The sequence below is a fragment of the Biomphalaria glabrata genome, chromosome 4 (assembly GCF_947242115.1).
Source record: "Biomphalaria glabrata chromosome 4, xgBioGlab47.1, whole genome shotgun sequence".
In the NCBI taxonomy this organism is placed as follows: domain Eukaryota; kingdom Metazoa; phylum Mollusca; class Gastropoda; family Planorbidae; genus Biomphalaria; species Biomphalaria glabrata.
The window spans coordinates 2,454,781-2,482,425 of NC_074714.1; the positions used below are offsets into that span (position 1 = coordinate 2,454,781).

The 27,645-nt window shown below is 37.2% G+C and overlaps 1 protein-coding gene across 4 annotated transcripts; it reads left to right on the forward strand.

Moving 5' to 3' along the window:
* Positions 1-3,138: 3,138 nt before the first annotated feature.
* On the forward strand, positions 3,139-24,369 carry LOC106079036 (prostaglandin reductase 1-like). Of its 4 annotated transcripts, none has more exons than XM_056028216.1 (11): positions 3,139-3,336; positions 8,164-8,254; positions 10,756-10,889; positions 11,485-11,530; positions 13,465-13,512; positions 15,892-16,074; positions 16,420-16,537; positions 18,278-18,430; positions 20,362-20,473; positions 22,860-22,984; positions 24,145-24,369. In XM_056028216.1, exons 3-11 carry the CDS (start codon positions 10,784-10,786, stop codon positions 24,253-24,255), a joined length of 1,002 nt encoding a protein of 333 aa, XP_055884191.1. In that variant the 5' UTR covers positions 3,139-3,336; positions 8,164-8,254; positions 10,756-10,783; the 3' UTR covers positions 24,256-24,369. The 4 variants fall into 4 exon arrangements, with proteins under 4 accessions (XP_055884191.1, XP_055884192.1, XP_055884190.1 ...); XM_056028217.1 differs by having other exon boundaries at positions 8,164-8,250; XM_056028215.1 differs by lacking the exon at positions 8,164-8,254 and having other exon boundaries at positions 3,140-3,336.
* The last annotated feature ends 3,276 nt before the right edge of the window (positions 24,370-27,645 follow it).

Below are 27,645 nucleotides of genomic sequence, written 5' to 3' on the forward strand. Positions count from 1 at the left end.
TCATGCATTCAGTCATGCATATTAACCAATGACTTAAACTCTGACAAGTCACTGGTTTTCCCGGCTAGCTCAGGCAACCCATTCCATGCACTAATAGCGCTAGGGAAGAAGAAGTATTTGTACAAATTTGTCCTAACATAGGGAATATTAATTATGATATTGGCCGCCGAACAAAGGGGCTCCCTCTGATAGTCAGTGGTCTAACTACAACTGCGTAGGTCTACTATACTGAGAAATGATTGCCACTAGTTCTTTCAATATTGAATAGCATTGTCTTTATAATGAAGCAATTTAAAAAAAAAAATCAAGTCAGCTAAATAAAAATCGCTTTAACGCTATTAATAAATACCGACACATATAATAAATAAAAACAATCAAAATGTTCCCTTTTTACTTTCTAAAAACTTGTAATTAAAAACAAGGTAGATAATACACAACATTAGTAACATAAGCTATCTTTAAACCATTCAGAATTACGACCCTTTCTATAGATTTCTTTTCGCGCAAATTAGTCTAAAATAAAATAAAACAATGGAAATCCGAGATACGTGAATTACAGGGCTACCTTAAAATACAGGGCTACCTTAAAATACAGGGCTACCTTAAAATACAGGGCTACCTTAAAATACAGGCTACCTTAAAATACAGGGCTACCTTAAAATACAGTAGGGCTACCTTAAAATACAGTAGGGCTACCTTAAAATACAGGGCTACCTTAAAATACAGGGTTACCTTAAAAAACGGCTACCTTGAAATACAGGGCTACCTTGAAATACAAAGACAACTTGAAAAAAACAGGGCCCTTTGAAATACAAAGACAACTTGAATACAGGGGCTACCTTGAACTACAGAGCTACCTATATTTATTGAATATGAATATAGCTGTAGCTCAGAGTAGCTCTATAGTTCAAGGTAGCTTTGTAGTTAAAGGTAGCTCTGAATTTCAAAGTAGCTCAGTATTTCAAGGTAGCTCTGTACCCATTAGAGTTGGGTGGACTTAGAGGCGCCCTAAAGATCCCGAATGTTAAAATCTTTACCGAAATTCAAACCCCAGGATTCTGGGTTCGGAAGCCAAGCGCTTAACCTCTAAGCCACAGTGCCCCCCCCCCCCCCTGTGTACGTAAGTCAACTCATTAGATCTTGGGATGTTTTGTTTAGACATATACACGCATCTATTTAATTAGCCCGAAATGTTCCCCATTTATTTTCATGTCATGTTCTGATACAGTCGAGCTCACTATCGGATAAAGTGGTTGATGAGGGGTTGTATATCAATAGCAGTTAAGCAGAGGTTGAACATGGTTGAAAGCCCAGCAATGATTGTATCTCTTTGTATTTGAATGCATCAAATTGCAATTTATTTGTGTTTCCCCTTTGTTAGCAAGGGAGGTAATGCTACAATACGTTTAAGTTAATTATCAGGAGATGCATTTACGTTAAAAGGTTGTCATGACAACACGATAGCCTGAATTGCCAGTAACGTAACTGTCAACGGGGTCGATCAAAAAGTGGTGGACATTTTTTTTTTAAAGTGCTTTATTCAGATTATACTTTCACTTACAATACCACACAAAACGACCCTGTTAACGGATCGACGCCCAGACCTCGTAATAATTATGCATAAAACACTAAACCATAATTTTCAAATACAAAAACAAAATGTAATAAAATGCTCAGAAAGACACAAACAGAGACACAATAGCGGACGCACTCTATATGCAAGGACAAATAAGTACAAATGTCCCTTCTTCCCTAGTGATATAAGAGCATAGAATGGGTTGCCTGAGTCATCCAGGAAAACCAATGACTTGGCAGAATTTAAGTCATTGGTTAACATGTATGACTAGATTGACCTAGGGTTACGAGTAGAACGTAATCATCTTCTTTCTTTAAAGTAACATCTGTATTTTCTAAGATAAATTCAGAGCAGTCAAAGGTATTGAGAAATTGTATATAGTTCATGATCATTTACAGTGCTCATTGCAATACACCCGCCGCGGTCAAGACATTAGAAATTCTTGGTCTCTACTATAGGAGCATAAGCGAGTTGTCAGAATGAGATCCGTTTTAAAATGTTGATCTCAAAGAACGAAGATCTCGGAATTCAGACCACAAGTAAATTGGAAATTGTTCATAATTGAAGATTGACTGTCTGAAACTATAATATATTGGGGGAACAATTGACAGTTCTAGCTCAAGAAAAACTAGCGAAATAGGATTGAAAAGATTTCTGGAAAACAATTTTTTAATCACTTAAGCGTGGTGGGTGAGTGATAAAGCTTGGCTTTCTAACCAAGAGGTCCCGAGTTCAAAACTCAGTGAAGACAGATTTTTTTTTTGTTAACCCTAACCTTGAATTTACTATTTTACTGTTTAACTTACTATTTTATTGTTTAACTTACTATTTTATTGTTTAATTTACTATTTTACTGTTTAACTTACTATTTTATTGTTTAACTTACTATTTTCCTGTTTAATTTACTATTTTACTGTTTAACTTACTATTTTATTGTTTAACTTACTATTTTACTGTTTAGCTTACTATTTTACTGTTTAGCTTACTATTTTTCTGTTTAACTTACTATTTTACTTGTTTAACTTACTATTTTACTTGTTCAACTTACTATTGTACTGTCTAACTTACTATTTTACTGTTTAGCTTACTATTTTACTGTTTAACTTACTATTTTATTGTTTAAGTTACTATTTTACTTGTTCAACTTACTATTGTAGGCCTACTGTTTAGCTTACTGTTTTGGACGTAAAAAAATACAGAATGCAAACTAAACAACGATAATAGAAACAAAGCATTTTGTGTGAAACAATACATGTATATTTGAACATTTGACTTTTCATTCATTCTGATATGTTTCTTCATAATTTCTGGTTCTAGGAATACAATCTGATGTCCTAGGTTTTGATATGAAGTATTCAAATAACAACTCCAACACGGAGTTTTAACTTTTTTTTTTTGCTTCGGTTTATCGATGGTCGACTAAACTTTGCATCCACGGATTTTTTTTTTTTTTTTTTTTACAGCAAACTAGAAGAAGCTGAGTGTTAAGTATTTAAAAAAAAAAGTTAAAAAACACTAACATTTTATCACTTATCTCCCCTGCGACGCACCACTCAGAATACTGGAGCGTGAATTTCAAGCCGCAGGAGTTGCCGGCCTTAATTATTGCCTCTGCCTGTTACGAAGTAGAGTTGGTTTTAAAAATACGTTAAAATATTAGCTTTTTTTTTTCTCATTACATCGTTCAAAACTATATCTTGAAAGCGGAAACTGCAGGAAAAAGAAGAGGTACTGTTGTTGGATATTAGCAGTCGTTTAAGGTAAGACTTAGAAGTTATCTTCTCTAGTTGTGAGTGAGAGGGTTGAATGATGGTCTGTGTCGCGTTCATTCTAACGCAGGACAAGTGTGTAAGCGTGTAGATTGTATTCAAAATGTGTAGGCATAAAATGTAGTGATATAAAAATAAAATTTGTAAATAAAAACTTTTTTTTTTACAGTGAAATGATCTAGTGATGTGGTTGTAGACTCCAGCAGACTATTGCCACTAAGAGACTAGACTTTTGCCATTAACAAAATAGACTTTTGCCATTAAGAAACTAGACTTTTGCTATTAAGAAACTAGACTTTTGTCACTAAGAAACGAGACTTTCGCTACTAAGAAACTAGAATTTTAGCCAATAAGAAACTAGAATTTTAGCCACTAAGAAACTAGATTTTTAGCCACTAAAAAACTAGATTTTTGTCAATAAGAAACTAGACTTCGTCAATAAGAAACTAGACTTTTGCCACTAAGAAACTAGATTTTTAGCCACTAAAAAACTAGATTTTTGTCAATAAGAAACTAGACTTCGTCACTAAAAGATGGACTTTTGTTACTTAGAAATTAGACTTTTGCCACTAAGAAACTATACTTAGTGGCTTAAAAACTATAATTTGCCACTAAAAACTAGACTTTTTGTCACTAAGAAATAAGACATTTGTCACTAGGAAACTAGACTTTCGCCACTAAGTAACTAGACTATGTCACTTTAAAAAACTAGACTTTTGTTAATGAAAACTATACTTTTGTCACTGAGAAATTAATCTTAGTCACTAAGAAATAGACTTTTGTCATTAAGAAACTAGACTTTTGGCACTCATAAACTATACCTTTGCTACTAAGAAATTAAACTTTTGCTACTAAGAAATTAAACTTTTGGCATGAAGAATTTTTTGTTGCAAACATTAAGAAAAAAAAAAAAAGCTAATAAACTTATAGCACATCGTTGCAGTTTATGAGAAATATAAATCTTGGTTGAAAAATATCGCTACAAGAATATTTTGTTCTTTATATTAATGAGACATCTCTTTACGCAGGGTACAGCACTTAATGTGGACTAGGTCTAGAAACTTAAAACAAAAAGTGTGCAAGTTCTTAAGTAGAAAGGGAGATAATCCTGCTAACCGTTAACCTCATGGTAGACGGCGGTCAGAATGTTTCATTCATATTTGACGGTATTTGACCTCGACAACGACTGATAAGACCAGAGGTTCTCAATCTGTTTATTTCGAATGAACTATTGCACCACCGGCCCATTTTAATATTAAAAACTCACCGTTACCATTTAATGTAATTTGCCAGTTAATCTCTAATTTACATAAATGATTTACCAAATTGCATTAGTTCAGGAACAAAAGTCAGATTATCTGCAGACGATTGCATAATATATAGAACAAAAGAAAACAAAACAAGACACAGAAATTTTACAAAGAGAATTAGATGAATTACAGAAATGGGAATCAAATTGGAGCATGTCTTTCCACCCAGAAAAAAATGCTAGTCATTTAGAGTAACAAAAAAAACTAAAACAAATTAATTCCACTTATCTTATTCATGGTAAACAAGTAACATACACTAAACACTCAAAATATCTAGGTGCAATAATAAATGTATTGTTACCAGTGAATACTCACCTTATCTTATCTTATATAATACAGACGTTACTGCAAAAATAAAGATGAATAAAATAAAAAAAGTCCTATGCGTCAAAATGCCCCATTTTGATCGAATTATTAAAAAATCAAGAACAAATTTAGGGTTTTTACTAATCAATCAAGAACATAAAACTAAAATGTTATTTAACGTTGGTTAGGCCAATATTAGAAAATGCATCCTCAGTTTGGGACCCCCTCAACTCAAGAAAACATAAAAAAAAACAACAACTAGAACAAATTCTTTTTAGAAGTGGGAGATTGAGAGAGAGAGAGAGAGAGAGAGAACTAAGGAAGGAAGTTTGAATGACCAGTAGTTTGAGCATTGAGAGTTGCACCCCAGGAAGTCACTGAAGTGTAACCAGACAATATATCAGGGAAAGGGTCAAGATGGAGTAGGAACGCTGGTCACTGTAAGGTTAAGGGTTGAAGGCCAGCGTGCGTAGCTAAAGAAGAAGTCCGCGAGGTGTCTGCGTATACATTTATTTCCTCCCCCCTCTCTCTCTTTCTCTCTCTCTTTCTCTCTCTCTCTCTCTTTCCCTTTTTCTTTCTCTCTCTTTCTCTCTTTCTCTCTCTCTCTCTCTTTCCCTTTTTCTTTCTCTCTCTTTCTCTCTTTCTCTCTCTCTCTCTTTCCCTCTCTGTCTCTCTCTCTTTCTCTCTCCCTTTCTCTCTCTCTTTCTCTCTCTTTCTCTCTCTCTCTTTTTCTGCCTCTCTCTCTTTCCCTCTCTCTTTCTCTCTTTCTCTCTCTTTCTTTCCCTCTCTCTTTCTCTCTATATATTTCTCTGTCCATTTCTCTTTCTCTCCCTTTCTCTCTCTCTTTCTCTCTCTTTCTCTCCTTTCTCTCTCTCTTTCTCTATCTTTCTCTCCTTTCTCTCTCTTTCTCTCTCTCTTTCTCTCTCTCTTTCTATCTCGAGTGGGTGTGATGAAGTTTTTATTACCATTGTTTAAACAAAAAAATTCAAAACATATGAACATCTTCCTGCCATGAACAGAACCAGCAATAAGAAATAGAAGAAAAGAATACTTTTAAAAAACAAAGCTTATCTAAGTGAAAGAACCGCTAATTACTGCCATTTATCTGAAAATTACAGTGTTTAGCTCGCTTCCTGCTGTATAAAACAAAAAATGTATTAATTAGTACTAAAGGATTAACTACATTGTTGATTTTCGTATTGATTCGTGTATTGTCATCAACTATGAATAATTATGCAATATTTCAACGACCCGAGAATGGGAAGCTGGAGGAAAAACTTGTCAGAACGTAATAAAGGAATTAAGTCCATCTCTCGTCAAGTAGCATTTATTCCCCATTATTTCGATATCAAACGAAATAATCAAACATCAACAATATGTTAATTAATTGATTATTTTGTGATTGATTCATATGTTGTCAGGATCAATGAATAATTGTGCAAAGTTTTAACTTGATGCCAGAATAGGAAATGGGAGAAAAAACATGTTAAAAACTTTTTACCAGACAGACAGACAAAGTGAGGTGATATAAGCTTCGTTAAAAATTAATAGGCAGATAAATGAAACGACGGAAACAGTATTAAGGCGGCTAGGGGAGACGACTTAGATGCTGGAAAAAAGAATTTGGCTTTATTGGGGAATTAGGAGAGAGAGAGAGAGGGGGGGGGGGGCTTTAAATAAGAGAATCATTTTTAGTGTATAGGTTTTTCTTTAATTTACGGAAATTTATTATTCAGTGTAACTCGGCAGTTAAACAAACTAGAAAAGGTGAATGTTAAGATGAATAAATGTACGCTTAAGAAAAAAAAAATGAGATTCTCTTCACATTGAGAAACACTGAGCAGTGAGTACGAGACCCAAATTCTATTTGCCATGATTCAATGATTGCAAAACAGAATTACTATCAACTAGTGACCCCTCGCGACTTCCCCCCCCCCACACACCATTTCCACGTTACACCTGGACTCTATTGTTATCAAACTATTTCGCTGCGTCATATCGTCAACTCGTTTTTAACACGTGTGCAAGTATGTCACGGTTAGACTAACCCGTGTGCCTCTTGAAGACTGGTTTCATTGACCCCCCCCCCCCCCCCCAGACTCCACAGGTGTTGGAGTTTGTTTGTCTGTGGACAAATGTTTCCATGACAATAATTTTTACAGTTGTTTTCACTTTCACAATTTAGGATGGCTGCCTTGTCGTGCGGTTTGCGCGCTGGACTGTCGTTCGGATTTATCGATGGTCGAGGGTTCAAATCCTGCCCGCTCCCATCCCCCGTCGTCTTGCGGGAGGTTTGGACTAGGAAGTAAACTATCTTCAACTCTGAAGGAACATCCGAAACATGTCAAACATTTTACAACAAACAAACTAGAAAGTGAATGAAAAGATTGATGGGAAGAGTTAACTCTTTCTCTCCGAAATTATTTACCACATTCTGGTGGAATCAACGCTGGTATCGTCAGTTAGGAGAGAAAGAGTTAATACAAATTTCAAACATTAAAGCTAGACACTTTCCGTGAACAAAAAATGCAAAATATGATAATACTAAAAATTAAACGGCTTATATACGGGAAAGAACCGCACAACTACTGACATACAGACCGTAGAAACGCACTTTAGGGGACTGCGAGTGAACGCACGATTATGACGCATTTAATTAAAAACGAGACTGTAGATTAGATCTAGATAAACGAACTGTTTAGGCTACGCTTTCATAGGAGCACCATCGTTTATCCTAGTGATGCCCAACCTAATTCGACCAGCGGGCCGTTTTAATTCCCAACACTCGTCTCGCGGGCCATATGACCGATGCTTTTCAAAAACGAAATGAAATTGTTCTGAAACTATTTTGTTAGAAATGGTGAATTTAATACTTAATTAATACATATTTGACTTATTTTTTACGCGTCAGAAAACAGCTTCATTTCTCTACTTAAAATGTGATCAACAGTGAAGGTAGCTTTACAACCGACTAAATATTTTGGTCTCTTTTTGGTAAATATTCACATGGATCCTCCAATCTCTAGGAGTAAACAATCTTTTATTCGCGACTCAAACCAAGAATGCCGCCATATATATTTTATAGTGCCGTTTTTATGTTGTCGTTTTATTAAAAAAGCCTCACGTTCTTTATAAAACAAATATGTTGGCTTATTAACATATTCAACAAAACAAGTAAAGATAGGTTCACTTTTCTTTTTAGATTCTACATTCAGAGTTCCAATGCATAAACACACAAATGTTAAAGATCACAATACCAATCCATCGGAGAAAAAGTGAGGGCCCAAACGTAGGTAAAGATACATTTTTTCAACTCTTTTTTTGGAAGGGAGATTTCTACACTTTGTGCCGAAGTTTCGGCGGGCCTGATGGAACCACGTCGCGGGCTGGCGGCAGTATTTTGGGCATCACTGGTTTATCCTAGTTACTAACCCGACACATGGATGTCCTGAACTAAACAGTTTTATTCTTACATACACCTGTTGATTGACTTTATTGTGGTATGTCTTGATCTGCATGTCTAGTAATAGTACGCGTACATCAACACGCAACCTATCTTCAGATCAGTACAAATTAAACTGACTCAGATGAGACATCTTCTCTACCATTCATTGCAAGATATTTCTTCCTTTTGCTAATCAATCTAAATTGACACATATTCTTTTGTTTGTTTGTTGTTGTTAGTGAATGTTTAGAAATAATGGCAATTTCTTAGATTCACGCGGAGTGACTACGCAGACCCAGTTGCGACCTACATATTTTCTCACCCCTCAAGCAGACAAAGCCGTTGTCCCTTGGCGGTCTACTATTTTTTTTACGTATTTGGCTTTCTACAAGGGCTTTTATTTGGGTCTCAAATGTGTGTAAGGAGGCCTTCATGAAAGCTCACCAACTGTCTCTTTCAGAGGGCCATCTTCCTCAAGCTATTTTCCTCTATGCCGGTGAGGGCAAAATGGCGCTTAAGTTGATCTTTATAGCGCTCACGGGTGGCACCTCTGATATGTCATCCCTTTTTAATCTCTTCAAAAAACGATCGCCTTTGGCATGCGGTTATCTTCGGGGACTAGTGACCCAGCGCAGCTGCCGAATGATAAGTAGTGCTTCTATACTGTCCACATCGGACTCCAGTAGGACATGGTTATTTGTAAGGTAGTCCTGCCAGGTCATCACACCAAATCTCTGATCAATCTGAAATTTTGCACACATTTTTCTTTTCCCTGCCAACACAAGAATCAATAAAAACAATAAACCAGTTAGTTGACTGTAGGTAATTAATTACTTTGTTTGGTATCTCGAACAAGGGAAAGATATTGTACTTGACTGATAAGGTGAACAAGTCTAGTGGACAAGAACAGGGAATGGTTGGTTTGTCGTTGTGCAGACCACAGAATACCCTTGTTAAATTGAGCGCTCTCATCCCCCGTATTTCTGAGCAATTAGCGCACCGCCTTGTGTAGAAATAATCTCAGAGGCGGCCAAAAGGGGTGGCGAGTTGGGGAACAGTTCCAGGCCCCTCGCCTTAGGAGGCCTTGCGATAGCAGAAATTATTAGTTTTCTGATTCTCCAGGCCAAATGTTACTTAATGATTAGTTCCGTTGATCGGAGGTCACTAAATCAATATTAGATGACTTGGGAAAAAATCTTTTAAATCTTTCATACAGAACAATCACAACACAGTTCGTAGGGTAGTCAAACGGCCAACAGTAGAGTACCTACGTACTGTGTTTTGTCACAATAATAAGGCCAACAGCATTCGAGGAGGTCGGGCCAGTAAGCGTGATTTGGTACAGTATATATTTAGTGTCTCTTATGCAGGACTGGCCCTAACATTGTGGGGGCCCTATGCGAAATTAATTTTGCGGGGCCCATTCAGGGTAGGGAAAATGATAATAACTGAAAATTAAGATTTTGTATTTGAAAATAAATTCGTCTTTCCGTTCCATTTTATTTAATGAAAGCTGACAAAAGTGTTTTCTGTTTATCGCGCGTAGCATTGGCGTTTTTCTATATTGAATGACACCACAAAACGACAAATTTGGCTATTTTGAAGATTTTTATGAGTCTTCAGGAGATTTTAATAATTTCAGGACTTTTCGTATATTTTGCAATTTCAGATTGCCAAGAGCTCCTGGAAATCAGGAAGCCGCGGGAATCCTTATTATAAGTTATAATGGTTTAGTTTAATAATTTACACCTAGAATTAGCGCGGGTGCCGGGCCATTGCGGCCGCATAGGTCGCAGTGGCTTAAGGTCGGCCCTGCTCTTAAGGTTCACGTGCACGCGTATGACACTTGCCTCGGTCACCGCGAAACTGCCAAGGCCGACTATGATTAGTGGGACTATAATAGAAGAACTTAATTGTGCAAGTTAACAGGAAAGACTCCTTGCAATATATAAGCATGGCAAGAATGGCAAGAAATATATAGAATGACAAATAAAAGACAATCACCCGCTTAATAAAGGATGAGTTTAATTTTTTTTTTAAATGTTAATTATGTCACTATCAAGGATCAGTGGCATAGCTAGGATGGGGGGATGCGGGGGAATTTGAAAATCCTCCCGGGCCCCCACTTGAGAAGGGCCTCAAAATGAGTGTTCGAATATTTCGCTATTATCAAACGTCATAATGTCGAATGTCAAAATAAAGGGGCCCTTAAAGAGGTCAACCCCCGGGCCCCCAAATGATGGCTAATTCCCAGCTACGCCACTGTCAATGATAAATTCCAAAGTTTCATCTTTTTGTTTTGAAAAATTGGAACTTTTATGGAAATTAATGTCGACACATTTATACCAGGAACTATTCGAGATTTTCCTGACCAATCATGACCACGGCGAAGGTGTGGAAACAGACTCAGGCGTTTGACGGGGTGCCGAAACTCAATGACTTTATCTTGGAGGAAGAGACTTTACCAGGATTACAAGAGAATGGTAGGTCTTGAAATAGTTTGAGCTTTTGAAGGCAGCTAGTCCAACTATCCCTTTTAGACTTTTGATTCACTTGATACAAAACTCTGTAATAAAGCTTGAACACAAACTTCCCTTTTATTGACAAATGTAGAAATTGTATTCAAGTTTTATGTACATGTATGTAGCAGCAAATAAGAAATTACAAGATTTCAAAGGATTTTAAAAAATGTTTGTATTCACTTTAAATCTTAATATCATCATACGTCCTTTTGTCTTTTGTCTTTAATCAGCCGTCATCCACCCACTTCTTATCCATTCATCAGGATCAACCCTATTTAAGATTACATCAGATTTCCACAGCCAATACACACAAGCTCACACAAAGCATACAGGAAGTAAACACTGTGTTTGAATAGGATCATCTTTCCATCTTTCCATACATTAAGCATGTACGTTTACACGTCTTCTTTTATGACCAATGTTGTCAACCTTTTCTGAATACAATATATTCCTAAATAAATGAGTTGCTGTTAAACACATTTATACAGAGTACAATGGACATAATGAATAGATGGATCATAATAACTACTAGTACTTAAATTCTTTTTCTTCCCAGAGATTTTGGTCGAAGCTCTGTACCTCAGCCTTGATCCATATTTTAGGTAAAATTATGCAGCTATTTATACGTTATATTTCTTGATTTCTTGTTTGAATATTTGTGTAATATTTTATGCTATGTTAGTTATTAAATTCCCACAAGCATAAGAGCTTTATATATTTGTATGTGTTCAGAATTCTCTGGCACTGTTAGGAAAGAGATTCAATAAAGGAAAACAAAATTCGTATATTCTATTGTTATAGAATTAAATGAATTTTCAATCCCAGGCACAGCCAGGCCAAGTTTCGTTAAAGGAAAACAGAATTCAATGTAGTCCTTTTAACGGTGTCCACTGACAATTTTTTTTTAGTTGATGTGACAGGTCTGCAGCAGTACTGCCCTTTGACAGGTAGTAGTGATGGGCAAAAGTTAACTAAAAAGTTAAAAACTATTAGTTTAACTTAAAAGAAATTAATTAAGGCCATTGTTTAACTAGAAAAAAAAAGGTTTAGTTAAAATCGTAGTTTAATTAATTTTTTTTAGTTATTAACTAAAAAAATTAATTAAAATTTGTACAACTTTTCAACATGTGGTCAGGGTTGAAACGTACATACCTGTTTTCTGGTCATGTGATATCAATAACTTTGATTATCAAAAAAATGATGCAGTTAACAACTATCTAGTCAGTCTACATTTGAAGAGGGTAAAGTAAGATGCTGGTAGAAGTTATGGGATTAAATATTTACAATTCAAAGTAGCAGTATTATAAAATGTTGTTATACATTTTTTGCTAAAAGCTACTTTGCAATATTATGAATGGGATTGTTCCGAATTTTTTTATGAGTCACGTGGTTGGTGTTTAATTTCTGTTTCTAGTGGGAATCTGATTAGTGAGTTAGGTCAATATTTAGTGGTTTTAATCAATTCATTTGAGGCAAAAAATAATTTATGAACTTTAGGGAATTAATCAAGTACATCCTTTTTATAGTCTTAAGACTTATTATTGAGATCTAAGAATCAACACTTAGGCCTATATATATATCTTAAAGCATTAGGATAACCAAATCTATAAAATAAATCTTAATCCACACCCTCTCTTGACCATAAAGTCCATAAAGTAAATAGACTGTGTCCAACTGATTTTAACGCTAGATATACACACGTAGGCCTAGTGTACTGTACATGTGTAGTTGATGATACTACAAGACTACCTTGCATTTTTTTCATTACGCGTTATGCAATAGTGTTTTTCGCTTAATGTGGAGTGGTCAGACGAGGCATGGCTAGTCAAGCGTGTTCTTTACACTAAAATAGTTACACACCCTCCCAGCCCAGAAAGTAAATTGACGGTGTGTCCAACTGATTTTAACAACCTGACCAGATAGACGTACACGTGAAGGCCTATATAGTGTACTGACTGTGCAGTCCATAAAGATATTATAAGACCACCCTGTTTTTTTCCCTTGCGCGTTTAACGGTTATGCAATAGTGTTAGTTGTATTTTTAATGGTCAGACAAGAAAATAGCACATTGGCTAAGATCCTCTTAGGAATGCTTGCGGGTTCGAATATGATTGCGAGGTCAGTTGTCATTATTTCTTCGGTTGATGACCACTGTTGCCTCCTCATGTGGCTAGTGAGACCTATGTGAGGCCGGAATTTTCTGCTAAGGGGTTATCCCAGCGGTTGCTAGTGTCATTGTAACTGTAGGTAACTTCCGTAGTCGTAATATACCTAGGTTTTCATATTTTTTTTTTTTTTTAAATTCCAGCTCTTTATAATGTGAGATAACGGTACTGCAATGTCAGTGACAATTATAATTATTTTTATTATCATTATTATATTTTAATTAAGGTTAATTTTATTTATGTAAGGCTTCGTGAGGTCAGGAGTAATCAATATATACAAAATAAATATATTCTTCTTTTCAAGTTCAGTTAATTAGACAAAATTCCTGTTCACAATAAATATTTTTATGAGCTCCTTTGGATTCTCGCAGATTGCTGGCCTCACCAGACCAAAGTCTACCAGGAGAGCAAGTAGCCAGGTAAGACACAAGAAAATAGGAATGTTTGGCTGAGCAGCATAAACCCTTTGGCTTCGTAACAAGGGGGCTAGAGTTCGAATCCCGATGTAGACAGCTAATTTTGAATAGCAATTTCAGATTTGATTCTGTTTGAGCCGAAAACGCAGCGGATAAGCCCAACCACACATGTCTAAAGCTTGAATCACAGCGCTCTGAGCATTATGTAACAATATTTAAACATTGGGGAGGGGGATAATTCGACAAATATTACACATACAGTTGACTCTTGTTAGTCTTGATGGTCCGAAGGTTATGGGACCTAAGGGAAAAGGGGGGCGAGGGGTCGTAGTATTGTCCAAAACTTATCTATAAAACGTTAGCTCAAAGAATGAAATCGTAGGTCTAAATGCCTAGAAAATTCTATTTTTTTGATGTCATGAGATATTTTCTTAAAATTCCCCTAACTCACTTGGCCTAGGGCTTCCAATTACCTCAGGCCGGCCCTAGGACTATCATGAGTCAACTGTATATATATTTACACATATATAACATACTGCTTTAGTTACTTTACTTAGACTTAGGTCCTCCCGGGCCGTTCGGCGCATTGGGCGGCAAGCTGTCTCCATAAAGATCTGTCACTGGCAATGTCTGAGGCCTCCTCCCACCTGGTGTCCACTGTTCTGAGGTCCTCCATGAAGGTGTGTCGCCAAGTAATACGAGGACGTCCCTGTTTTACACTTTCCTCGTTTTGGCTTCCTTGTTATCGCAACTCTTGGTGTGCGTAATTCATTTTGTCATAGAACATGTCCCGCAAACCTCATGCGACGCTCAGTTACAACCTCACTAAGTGTTCGACTCCCAGTTCGGCATAGTTACGTGTACACCCTCTATTATCTAGACATTTTATTTCATTTAGTACATTTGTTTGCTTCAGTGCTGTTCCCACTTCTAGGACTAAGTCTAAGACTGCTTTATTGATCCTTATGGAAATGTGTTGTGATTACAAGGACTCTGTGCTAATATGTTTATATTGCGTCATTGTGAGTAAGTAGGATGTGACGTAATAAAAAAAGATAGTCTTCTATGTCTACTGGTATAAACACAAAGTCTCTGTAATTGTTATTGTTATTATTAATTAATGTCTACAGTATGTTATTTAGTTGTCTGTGACAACAGAACAGACTCTTTTCTCATATAAAATCAACGCAACAGAAATATTCACATAATTAGAGCAGACACAACAAAAAGAATTTATCAGCGACTACACACATACATCTTGGTCCTTTTCATGTTTCCTGATCAACGAGTGGCGTTGATATAGTCTGACTGAGTAAGGAACGAACGAGTTTTTGTACCGCTCGGTTCTAGCCTTCAGTCATACCTTACACACTATATTAGATGTTCACTCAACCAAGCATGAAGAACGATCGGGACATGGATTTGAACGAGAGAGAACTGCTTCATGTGCGACGTTTGGTCTATCCTTGTTCGGGGGCTAGTCGACCGCTCACTGACCGCTTCCTTTCACGTGCTCTAAGGGACTAAATCTTAACCATGGTTCGCTACCAATGGGGGTTTCTGATTCGGCAAGGGTCCCGCAATTGACATTTAGCATATCACAGTCATTCATGTGTCCTGTCACAGGCTTTTAAAGATGTAGGACTTAAAAGGTTAACATATTTAGTGTATCGTGCGATTGAGGTACTTTTTATTAATTCTCTGGTATCTATTGCGTTTCAATTGCTTCCTATGCATGTTGTATACTGAATGTTGATCTAATAATTGTAATAGTTGTTATTGTAAAAAAAAATAGAATAGGGGCCTCGGAAGCATCATTACATTTGGCCCTTCAAATTACATTAGGCTTATCACTATCAGTTATGGATCTTGTAACAGGCTTTTAAAGATGTAGGACTTAAAGGTTTAACATGTTTACTGTATCGTACGATTGACATAACTTTAATTAACTCACTGGCACCTATTGCGTTTAAGTTGCTTCATATGCATGTTGTATAATAAATGTTTGTATAAAGATCTAATTAATACTAATAGCTGTATTTGTAAAATTTAGAAGAGGCGACTCACAAGCATCTATAATATTTGAAAGGCCGGCCCTGACTGCACTCATCCTTTATCTTTGGAATCGAAGCCATTCCAATTATTAGATATTTTAACCCTTTAAGTGATGATTTGTTTTACATTGAGAGCATACAAACTGGAATTACAATTCTGATTTTTAGAGGCTAAACTACCACACGCGTTTTAAGGGTTAAAATACAATAAGTCCTATTTCTTAAAATATTGTGAAAGTAAAAGTTCTAAATGGAAGATATTTTAAAAGTAATATTCCCGAAAGTGAGATATTTATGCAGCCTTTTTTTCTTTTTATTGGTCCACAAGAGTGCTTCAATCCAAGTCTCCTGAGTATCCTGTCGGTTCACTGGTCTGTGCTCACTTGGGCTGGAGGTCACACACTGTGGTCAATGTAACAACACCAAGGGTGTTCGGCACCACTGTTGACCTTATCAACGAGGTGCCAGGTTTGTCGCCATCTCTGTGGCTCGGCACTGTGGGTATGCCAGGGTAAGGCTCTTTATGTTTTTAAACATGTTTTTATGTTGTTTTTTTCTGCTAATAGAGCTTTTTTTTTTTTTTTAATGATTACGCTAAAATTGTTATATAAACCCCCTGGAATTGCACAATGTGGAATTTCGTCAAGGAGTATTTCTATTATATTTCCATTTGCTAAGACAAATTCGTACAAGTGCTCATTTTTCCCTAGTGCCATTCTAGCATGAATCGAGCTGCCTGAATCAAACCGGAAAACCAACAATTTAGCAGAGTCACTGATTGACTTGCATGTATAGATTGGCACATGAAACGCGTAGGACGTAATAATCTTCTTCAACCTGAAATGTTTATTGACAGGGTGACTGCGTACTTGTCCTTTTTTGAGCACTGTGATCCCAAGCCAGGAGAAGTCCTTGTGGTCACTGCTGCATCAGGTGCTGTGGGATCCATCGTAGGACAGCTGGCTAAACACAAGGTCAGTGGCTGTTCATGTTGCAATTCTCAACCTTATTCATCCACGTCTTCAAAACTATGTAGTCACGAGCCGATCCGCAGCGTAGCATACGCTCCCCTCTCTTTTTTTTTTTTCCTGAGCCTCGCTCTTCGTCACAGCGAAAATTACATGGGGTAACTCTAGTCCGACTTACAGAAATAAAAGAGAAATCTTTCCATGACGTTTTCATCGTGGTGTCCTTCCTGCATGGTTGGACGACGAACAGAATTATATATATATAGATGTCAATTCAAAGAGTTTTAAAAAAATAAAAAATTACGTATTTTTCAGATACATTTTCGATTCTAGACTAAGACTGATCCTTATTGTGGATTTTCATAAATGGCGGAAAAACTATAAATAGCTTACAAAGAGAATTAGATGAATTACAGAAATGGGAATCAAATTGGAGCATGTCTCTCCACCCAGAAAAAAATGTCAGTTGTTAAGAGTAACAAAAAAACTAAAACAAATTAATTCCACTTATCTTATTCATGGCAAACCAGTAACACAGACTAAAAACGCAAAATACCTAGGTGAAAAACTGTCATGGAATCCACATATTGATGAAACTACAAAAAAATCAAACAAAGCATTAGGATTTATTAAAAGAAATTTCTATAAATCAAATAAAAACATAAAACTAAAATGTTATTTAACCTTGGTTAGGCCAATAATAGAATATGCATCCTCCGTTTGGGACCCCCTCAACTCAAGAAAACATTAAGAAACTAGAACAGACACAAAATAGAGCAGTGAGATTCATAACAAACGAATATTCACATTTGACTAGAGTAACACCTTTAGTAAAATCACTAAATTAAGAAAGCCTTCAGGACAGAAGGCTCAAAAGTAAAGTAGCAATCATACATAAAACACTGAACCATAATCTTCAAATACAAAAACAAAATTTAATAAAATACTCTGAAAGACACAAAGATAAAGACACAGTCCTCGTCCCATATGCTAGGACAAATTTGTACAAATACTCCTTCTTCCATAGTGCTATTAGAGCATGGAATGGGTTGCCTGAGCTAGCCAGGAAAACCAGTGACTTGGCAGAATTTAAGTCATTGGTTAATATGCATGACTAAATGCATGACGCGTAGGGCGTAATCATCTTCTTTTTTTGAAGTAACGTCTGTATTATATAAGATAAGATAAGATAAGATAAGATAAGATGATAATAGCTAGTGTTTTGGTGTTTCCGTTGCACACATTTATAAAAGAAGCTTTGTTTTTTAAAAGGTATATAATGGTTTTTATGAAGTTTTTAGCACTACAGAATCATATTTTCTGAGCTAACAATGTTACGGACGATAAATGTAAAGTCCACTATTGCTAATTCAGCTGCTTTGTGCTACATACGAGTTAAGAAATTTAGATATTTTCACCGCGTTGAAAAAGGGAACAGAAAATAGACGTATTCCTTGTACATTACATAGCTAATCAGCACATTTTCTATACACCGGTTACACAAAATAACTATCTGAATTTATCGTTATCTCCATAGCGAGTAATCTTCATTAAATTTTAATGACTCCATTTCGACCTGTTGTCATATGACTATATCATTAGTTAGCGCGATTCAAGGGCCATAGAACTTTTTATTTTATCTTTTTTTTTTTTGTTTGAGAACATTTGTCACTGGCCAATCTGGCAAGTGATTAGCATGACGTCAATTTTTTTTTAAATTTGTTTATTTTATTGTACTCATTCTAGGGTTTGACGGTGATTGGTCTGGCGGGGTCCAACGAGAAATGTGATTACATCAGAGATCTGGGTTTCGATCATGCGATCAACTATAAGACTGAGGACATCTCCAAGGCGCTGGATCTGGTCGCACCCTCTGGTGTGGATATTTACTTTGATAATGTAAGGGAAACAACTCAAATTATTATTTTTTTTTATTTCATTGTAGGAAGAAAAAAACAACCTTGGAGATCATTAAGCCCCTTGGAAAATTATACTTTTTTTAAAATAGGAACTTCTAAATTATAACAGAGGTGTCGTTAAAAAACCAAACTACTAATTCCTACCTAATGAAACTCGTGTATTTATTCGTTGATGTTACTAAGAGACTGTAAAGTAGATTGTCATTGTTCTATTCATTCTATTGGATTCCATAGGCAGATCTGGATTTATACTTCAAATTTTTTTGTGAGGCATGGAACCTTTGTAAGGCAATTCTCCCTTTGCTTTTTTTTTCTTCAAAGCGATTGAAAATATCCCCAGAAGCAAGCCCCAAAACAAGTGTAGGCTCTAATCTCTAGATTATGTTGCCTATAGGTAAGTGGCGTAGCTAACCTTGGAAGAGGTGGGTTCAAATTTTAAAAATTCCTCCCAGGCCGCCACTTAAAGGGGCGGGGGACCCCAAATGAGTGTCCGAAATTTGCAGGGGCCCCTAAAGATGTCAAGCCCCCAACCCCATGTCCCCAAATACCTATCTACGCCACTGCCTATAGGTAAATCGAGCTCAGGGCTTAGACAATCAGTTCCATGCGCGTGTAATACACGGGAGAGTTTGTGTGCGTTTTGCATATAGAGCAAGACATCATTTAGCACCAAGACATCATTTAGCATCAAGCCATCATTTAGCATCAAGACATCATTTAGCACCAAGACACCATTTAGCACCAAGCCATCATTTAGCATCAAGAAATCATTTAGCATCAAGACATACTTTAGCATCAAAATACTTTAGCACCAAAACATCATTAATCCTCAAAACATCAGTTAGTATAAAGATTCGATTCCAATTAGGTTTATTAATGAAATAGAAATTTTAAGTACTCCTATACATTATGCAATTATATTCATAATTTCCACATTGTGCAGATGTTTGGAAATTCAGATATATTAAAGGTATTAAATGTATAGCGTCATTTGCCCTATTTTAGCAAGGTCAGAATTGATATCCCATCTAACATGAACAAACTTTGGCAGCTGAGATAAATCCTAATTTATTTTTTTAAAATTCCTTTTGCATGTTGGAAAAAAAAAATGTCGATGTGGCAGGAAACGTCTCATACCGCCCTTACAGTAGATTGCCTCCCTTACCAATTTTGCCCCTTAAAGATTACCTCCCTTACAGGATATTATCTTATCTTATCTTATATAATACAGACGTTACTTCAAAAAAGAAGATGATTACGTCCTACGCGTCATGCATTTAGTCATGCATATTAACCAATGACTTAAATTCTGCCAAGTCACTGGTTTTCCTGGCTAGCTCAGGCAACCCATTCCATGCTCTAATAGCACTAGGGAAGAAGGAGTATTTGTACAAATTTGTCCTAGCATATGGGACGAGGAATGTGCCTTTATCTTTGTGTCTTTCAGAGTATTTTATTAAATTTTGTTTTTGTATTTGAAGATTATGGTTCAGTGTTTTATGTATGATTGCTACTTTACTTTTGAGCCTTCTGTCCTGAAGGCTTTCTAAATTTAGTGATTTTACTAAAGGTGTTACTCTAGTCAAATGTGAATATTCGTTTGTTATGAATCTCACTGCTCTATTTTGTGTCTGTTCCAGTTTCTTAATGTTTTCTTGAGTTGAGGGGTCCCAAACGGAGGATGCATATTCTATTATTGGCCTAACCAAGGTTAAGTAACATTTTAGTTTTATGTTCTTATTTGATTTATAGAAATTTCTTTTAATAAATCCTAATGCTTTGTTTGATTATCCCGGTTCTCGAAGGCCAAAATGTAAATATGTGTTTTTAAAACTAGATGAATGTCGTATTGTAGGTTTCCTAACTTACTTTCCTTGAATAATTTTTTTTTTTTTCTGTTGTCTCCCTTAGGTTGGTGGTGAAATAGCGGACATTGCGTATGGTAAACTTCGAGACTATGGCCGTGTTCTGATCTGTGGTTTGATTTCAGACTACAATAAAAGCCCAAAGGAGTTAGAGAAAGGTGAGCAATACTGGGCAATTGTGTCGCTGAGGATTTGTCCCGCATCCAATGAGAACTATGACCGTCCAAACCCAACCGTAGGTCCGAAGATACTTATATCAGTGATGAAACAGAACAAAAATCGTCATTATGAAAGAAAACACTTTTATTCCTCAACTTACAATCAATAATGGGCTAGCTGGGGCTTGTGACCTTTGATCACTGGGGTGGTAATTTGCATACGGGCGAAATGACTCTGGATCAGAAGAATGTTTTTTTTGGGATATTCCGATGGTCTAGAGGTAAGTTTCGCTTGGTGCGTTATCGCTAGGCGGTGGTGTCGAATCCAGTGTCACAGGTTCGAGCCTCGGTCGGCGCATGCCCTTATTTTCGTAGCATTTTAATTCACTACTTTCTCTCTTAAAGACTAGGTCCCTGGTGCTGTTATTCATTTGTGTTTAATATATGTATGTATAATTTGTTTCAGCACCTCGCTTCAACTCTATGTGTACGTTCACAGCAAAATAATTAATACATTTTTATTTCATTACATTTTAACAACAGTGTTCTCCAAACTGTGTTCCACGAAGCCCGAACAGGTGTTCCACAGACTACTGGAATAGTTAACCAGTAGGCTACCCATGAATTAACCTCTTAATAATTAGCAAGGTGTTCCAGTTAGTACTGCGAAGTGTTCCGTTGAGGAAATGTTTGGGAACCATTGGATCATTTGTGAGATTCACAAAATGTAGATACCATAAACTTATTTGAAAACTCGACGACCAACGGTAGTTGTCTTTTCTTGTATATATAGCCAACCTAATTTGCGTTTCTCCCATTACTCAGACAAACTAGTAATCTACTTTTTGTACTACGGTATTTCCGGTGTTTATTGTTCACTAGTTATCGTATTTTCTCGCGGCTAATTACTTGTAGACAACGTTTTACACACGACACAACTAACTCAAAGAACTTGATAACTCAGGGCGCCAAAGTAACAATAACAGCTAATTTCAAATACATCGCAGCCAACACTGTACAATTGGCAACAACATTAACACTGATTGTACAAAAACCTGGCCTCTGCTCCGGACTGACTTCACACACCGTGCTGGTTCTGACTTCGCCTCGTACTGGTCACATTGCGAGGTAACGTGAAGTGACTTGATTCTGATACACTCGCTATTATATAGTGTCCCTACCGGCCTTCTGGAACCGGATGGAAAGTCGCTTGACCACTTTGAATCAGATGTCCTTTGTGGTTCGAGATTTCCACATCCCTTTTATGAACCACGTGACCAGGGAAAGGTTTTTATCCCGTGGCCAGGATGAGAAATTGGCTTTTTACCAACCCCTCTGTCTGGAGTCCCCCAGCGACTGGATAATCATGTAATCACATCCGTCTGGACGTAGGACACGGTCCCTTGAGCCAACGATATGAATTCTTCCTCCCATGCGAGGCCGGAGCCCGAGCCCACGGGTGGCCCTCCATAAGCCTAAACTGTGCCACCGCACCCGTGAGGGGACCATCACCACCCGTTTGGCCCCCGTCGGGGAACGAAGCGGTGGGGGTTTCGGACTGGTTAGCAAGCCTTTTTTTACATCCCCACCACGTGCAAGTACACTCGCTAGAGCATAACTGTGGTAACTCGCTGGGAGCCTTGTTCACAGCGATTCTAAACGAGACTCCTATCCACTTCCCTGGGCGGACGTTTCCACGGAGGTGCCACGCTGAGGCTTGACCACTCTAGTTGATCACATTCGCCGTGAATTGCGTGCGTATAGCCGAATAGCATACCCGGGATAGGTTTGAACCAGAATCTTCTATTGGAAAGATCCCTACTTATTTTAAGATCGCTTGGCTATTTTTAGTTCTATTGGAAAGTTACTGTTGTTTCTCGAAATGTAAACATGTTTATTGTTTCTAAAATGAAAACGTCATTGATATTAACACTTATTAATTCCAATGTCGCTATGTCGAATTTCTAAAAGATCCTTGCACTTTTATTAGCGATAAAATTTTAATAAGTATAATGGAGTAATGCGCAGTGGCTAAGGGGTTAGGCACTTTACTTAAGAACCAAGGAGTCTCGGTTAGAATCCCGGAATTTTAAATTTCGGGATTTCTAGGGTGCGACACAACGCTAATGGGTAGGATAAAGTTGTGCAGGCCACATGACACCCTTGTCAACCGTGGGCCACAGAAACAGATGACCTTTTAAGTTTCTTTAGTTTATTCTTATGTCTTTAAGCTTGTAGCCCATCGAGTTTATGGTACGAAGTGCAGAATAAAAATTTTAAAATTATATTTTTGAACTTGACCATATTATGTGAAGTTTGATCATGCATTTATACTACATTTTGGGGACTTTTTCATTAATTGGCTTTGTATGATTTATATTTTCAGTAACCAATTGGAATAAAGTAATTCTGTTTAAACAACTGACCATCAAAGGATTTATGATCTTCCACTCCAAGAATTTAGCCGAGTTTCCCAGAGTACGCCAAGAGATCGTCACATTAATTCAAAAGGTATTTTATTCATCATCTCATCGCCATTCTTACCTGTCCCTTTTGTGTGAGGTGCTGTCACAGTTCGTGTGACCATGTCCACCCACTTTCCCAATTCAGCAGCTTTTCTTAGTAGGATATCAGAGAGAGATTGGTCCATTCTTCTACATTGTCCAGTCAGCTTTTTTTTTTGACGACCCTTTCTTGGTGTTCCCTCCCCTGTACACTGAAAGATGACTTTTGACATAAAGTCATGTCGTACAATTTGACCGAACCAGATCAGCTCTTGTCTGATTCATAGTACTGAGTGCTTCCTTTTTGCCAACTTGAGTGTTTACTTGCAAAAGTACTAACTCATCTGATAGTACTGATATCCAACATTTTTTCTGGAGCATTTACTCTCAAAGGCTTGAATGAATTCTTTTATCAGCCTTAGTGTTCAGTGTCCAACTTTCACAACGATATAGGAGTAGAGAAGCTTTATTACGTTTCTGGAAGTCTTCAAGCAATCAAAGTTCTGCCTAGGATTCTACACATATACATCTTTTATCCATCTTATCTTATCTGCTTATATAATACAGACGTTACTTCAAAAAAGAAGATGATTACGTCCTACGCATCATGCATTTAGTCATGCATATTAACCAATGACTTAAATTCTGCCGAGTCACTGGTTTTCCTGGCTAGCTCAGGCAACCCACTCCATGCTCTAATAGTTCTAATATCCATGACTGGATTTAGAGTTTCTGGAAGTCTTCAAGTAATCAAAGTTCTGCCTAGGATTCTGCACATACACATCTTTTATCCAGGACTGGATTTAGAGTTTCTGAAAGTCTTCAAGTAACTTTGCCTAGGATTCTGCACATACACATCTTTTATCCAGGACTGGATTTAGAGTTTCTGAAAGTCTTCAAGTAACTTTACCTAGGATTCTAACACACACACATCTTTTATCCGTGACCGGATCTAGACTTGATAAGGCCCTAAGCTATTTGAAATATGGGGCCCCTTGTAATCAACACAATGCCATTTTTCTTTTTTTTTTCAAAATAATTTTTTGGGCCCCCAAAGCAAGTGGGGGGCCTAAGCCTTAGCTTTTAAGGCCTATATGTAGTTTATCAGATGTTTCGTACTTATTGTTCTGATTGAGTTGAATAATGAACACATCGCATTCATTACAGGGTCAGCTACAGACTAAAGAACACGTGACGGACGGATTCGACAAAATGCCTGCAGCATTCATCGAACTGTTCACCGGGTCTAACTTTGGCAAAGCTGTGGTCAAGGCATAAGTGTCTCTTCTGGACTTCTTATCATTCTCTTCTGGACTTCTTATCATTCTCTTCTGTAACTCTTCAATACTTGATTTTCTTTTATTTTGCATAAGTCTCAAATAAGCCAGTGGATATTTATTTCTTTAAGTTGCAAAGGGAAAAGATCGTCTCTCGAGAGAGACGTAAAATGCCACAGATTTATTTCTTTATTTAAGGCTCTGCGCTACTCATGAGGTAGTGGGATTTGCTGTTACACATGTCGTGCTAAGAGAATGTCTCCTGTAATTACTACTACTGACAACATGTTATTGTTTGTCTTGTATTGGTTGTGACGTGTATATCAATGAATTAGCTCTTTTTTTATGTACTATATTATATATATGTTAATTAACATATGTCTCATTTAAGTATTACTACCGACAAGGTGTTATTGTTTGTCTTGTATTAGTTGTGACCTTTATATTAATATATATTACGTCTTATATTAATATATTATACTATATCATCTCCTATTTTTGAAGTAACGTCTGTATTTTATAAGATAAGATACTGCCCTGGAGTCAAAAATTTTTATATTATATCTGCAATGTGGGCCAGTGTTGTTTTTTTAATACAACCTTATTTCTTCTTTATCAGTTAAATTACATTAGTGTCCAGACTAAAATTAGTGATAAAGTGACAAATCACATTATTCTGGGTAATTTTGGTTTGGAATGAGGTAGCTGGTAGCTGCCAATCACTTTGGTACATATTGAATAGGAGTAGGTGCCAGCTATTACACTACATACTGTGTAACTTGTGAAGTAAATAAATAATTGTTGCATGTAAACTTGTTTTATTGTTGTTGTTTTTTTTGTTTTTTTATAAGTTCATTTGTTCTTTCACACAATGTTTTAATAAATCTAGGGGGGGGGGACCCAAAGAGGACATGTCTTTACTCGATGGACATCACAAACCTAGATTATAACGAATACAGCTTCTACTCATGCTCCTATACTTTGTTGGCGGAACTCTGTTACTTGTCAACAATGGCGACACATCCCCCCTCTTAGATCTGCTCATGCCTTGTATAACATCGCGCTGGTAAGCACCATATGCGTCGCCCGTAGGAGCTGTAACACAATGTTTGTCGCTTTCTTCAGACGACTATAGTCCATGTCCTAGACATGAGATGAAAGCCTTGGTGTTAGCTATGGTCCAAACGATGTCACTTACACAGCCATTCCTCCCCCCCCCCATTTTACCCTTTTTCTGCGCAGCTGTTATGTTAAAAAGGAACGTCGAAAACTGATACAATTTTAGATCCGCGGCGTCGCAAATTCTTAGAGAATCTTATTGTGTGCTGCGGGCAGACTAAAGGTAAATCTGCTGATGGGACAGGACGTTGATACGTCAAGACAGTCAACAGTACATACTACATGCAGTCAGACTTTGCTTGCTATCCTTACAACGGAAACATGTCAAAGGGAGATCACTGATGAAATTTAGATTTAGACTTGATTACATCCCTTGGTATATATATATATATTTTTTTTAATGGTAAATACTTGCGCAGTTTTGATCTCAAAATTCCTACAGCTACCAAAAAGTTGTCATTAGACGTTAAACCCAGGGCCGGATTTAACGGAGAGCAGGTGCGGCTAATGTCACGTGGTCTCCACAACAAAGGAGCCCAAGCAATAGAGATTTAAATAAATATCCGAATTTCGACGGGTCAGAAACTTTAAAATTATTTTTTTTTCGTATTTACAGACAATACTTTTGCGTGCTGTGATAAAGCGCTTGGCTTTCGAAGCAAGGGTTCCCGGGTTCGAATCCTGGTGAAAATTGATATTAGTTTTACATATCAAACACCTTAATTTCTGTCACAGAATATTTCAGACCTTGCGCTCTTTAGGGCAGATATTGTAAAGGTCATCTGTTTCAATAGCCCATTATTAACGAAGGTGTCATGTGGCCAGTACAATGACCAACCACATTTAATTTCCCGACTAATGTCAGGTACCAATTAGAGCTACTCAGAGATGGACTAAAGATACCGAAATTAAAAATCACAGTCTTCATCAGGATTCGATCCCGAGACTTCTTGGTTCGGAAGCTAAACTCTTTACCACTCAGCCACCGTGCCTCTGATCGTTATACACTAGTTTGAAATTTGAAAGCAATTCAGTGAATTAACGAAAACTTGCAAACCAGTGTTTGACTTGGTCTAAACACCAAACTTTTACAAAGGTGATGTGCATTAAACAACGGTACCCAGTTCCATTTAATTTTCTGGACTAAATACTTTATGTGTTTTTGTCTTCCTTTCATTTCTCATTAAACTTTCGGACACATTTTGTTTTTTTCGCCACTCTAAAAAAATTTCGCAAGTAATAGACGTCTGCCTTGTGCTTACCTACATTTTGTCAACGCCCCTGCTCAAGAAGCCATTCTCCATCTTATCAACTGGAACGGAAATGAGAGATCTTGTAGTTAATGTCCAGGGCAACACTTGTCAATCAAAGTCTAGAAAGCAAGCTCCTCCCACAGTCATCCCCAAGCCGTATTACCCTCCCCCCCCACCTATTTTATATTCTTTCTCCTTAACAGTAGCCAATTCTTTAACACTTTCTCTACCCTCGCCACCCCCCCCCCAACCTTTTTAGCCCACAGTTCTCTCTAAAATTCAATATTACCTCTTGTGTCTTTCACAAGGGAGTATATGGTTTGTGTTTCTCTACATGAGAACAACCCTCGCCCCCAATCTGGCTTCAAACCATGACAATCTGGAGTTAGACATAACATAAAGCAGTGGTTCTCAAACTTTTATCATGCAGCATATCCCTTACTCCAGTTGCCCCCCCCCCCCCCAGAAAGCAACATTTCGTTAGCGCCCCCTTAGGCAGCTCGGGTCGAGGAGAGCGCTCTGGGCTACCCAGAGTGGGGGTCCAGCACTGATGTGATCAGAGCATAAAATGAGACTTACAGACTTATAGCTACAACAGAATTTTCTAGTTTTTATTTACATTTATATGCTTAGAATTCACAATTAAGTGTGTGTGCGTATGTGTGTGTATAGGAGGCGCCGTGGCTGAGCGGTAAAGCGCTTGGCTTCTGAACTGGGAGTCCCGGGTTCGAGTCCTATTGAAGACTGGGATTTTTAATTTCGGAATCTTTGGGTACCTGACATTAGTTGGGGAAAAGTAAAGGCGGTTGGTCGCTGTGCTGGCCACATGACACCTTCGTTAACCGTAGGACATATAAACAGATGACCCTTACATCATCTGCCCTATAGACCACAAGGTCTGAAAGGGGAACTTTAGTTTTTTTCTTTTTATGTATGTGTATGTTTGTGCGTATGTGTTGCGTATGAAAGTGTGTGTGTGTGTGTGTTTTAGTAACACGTGTTTCCTAGATAAGTCTTTT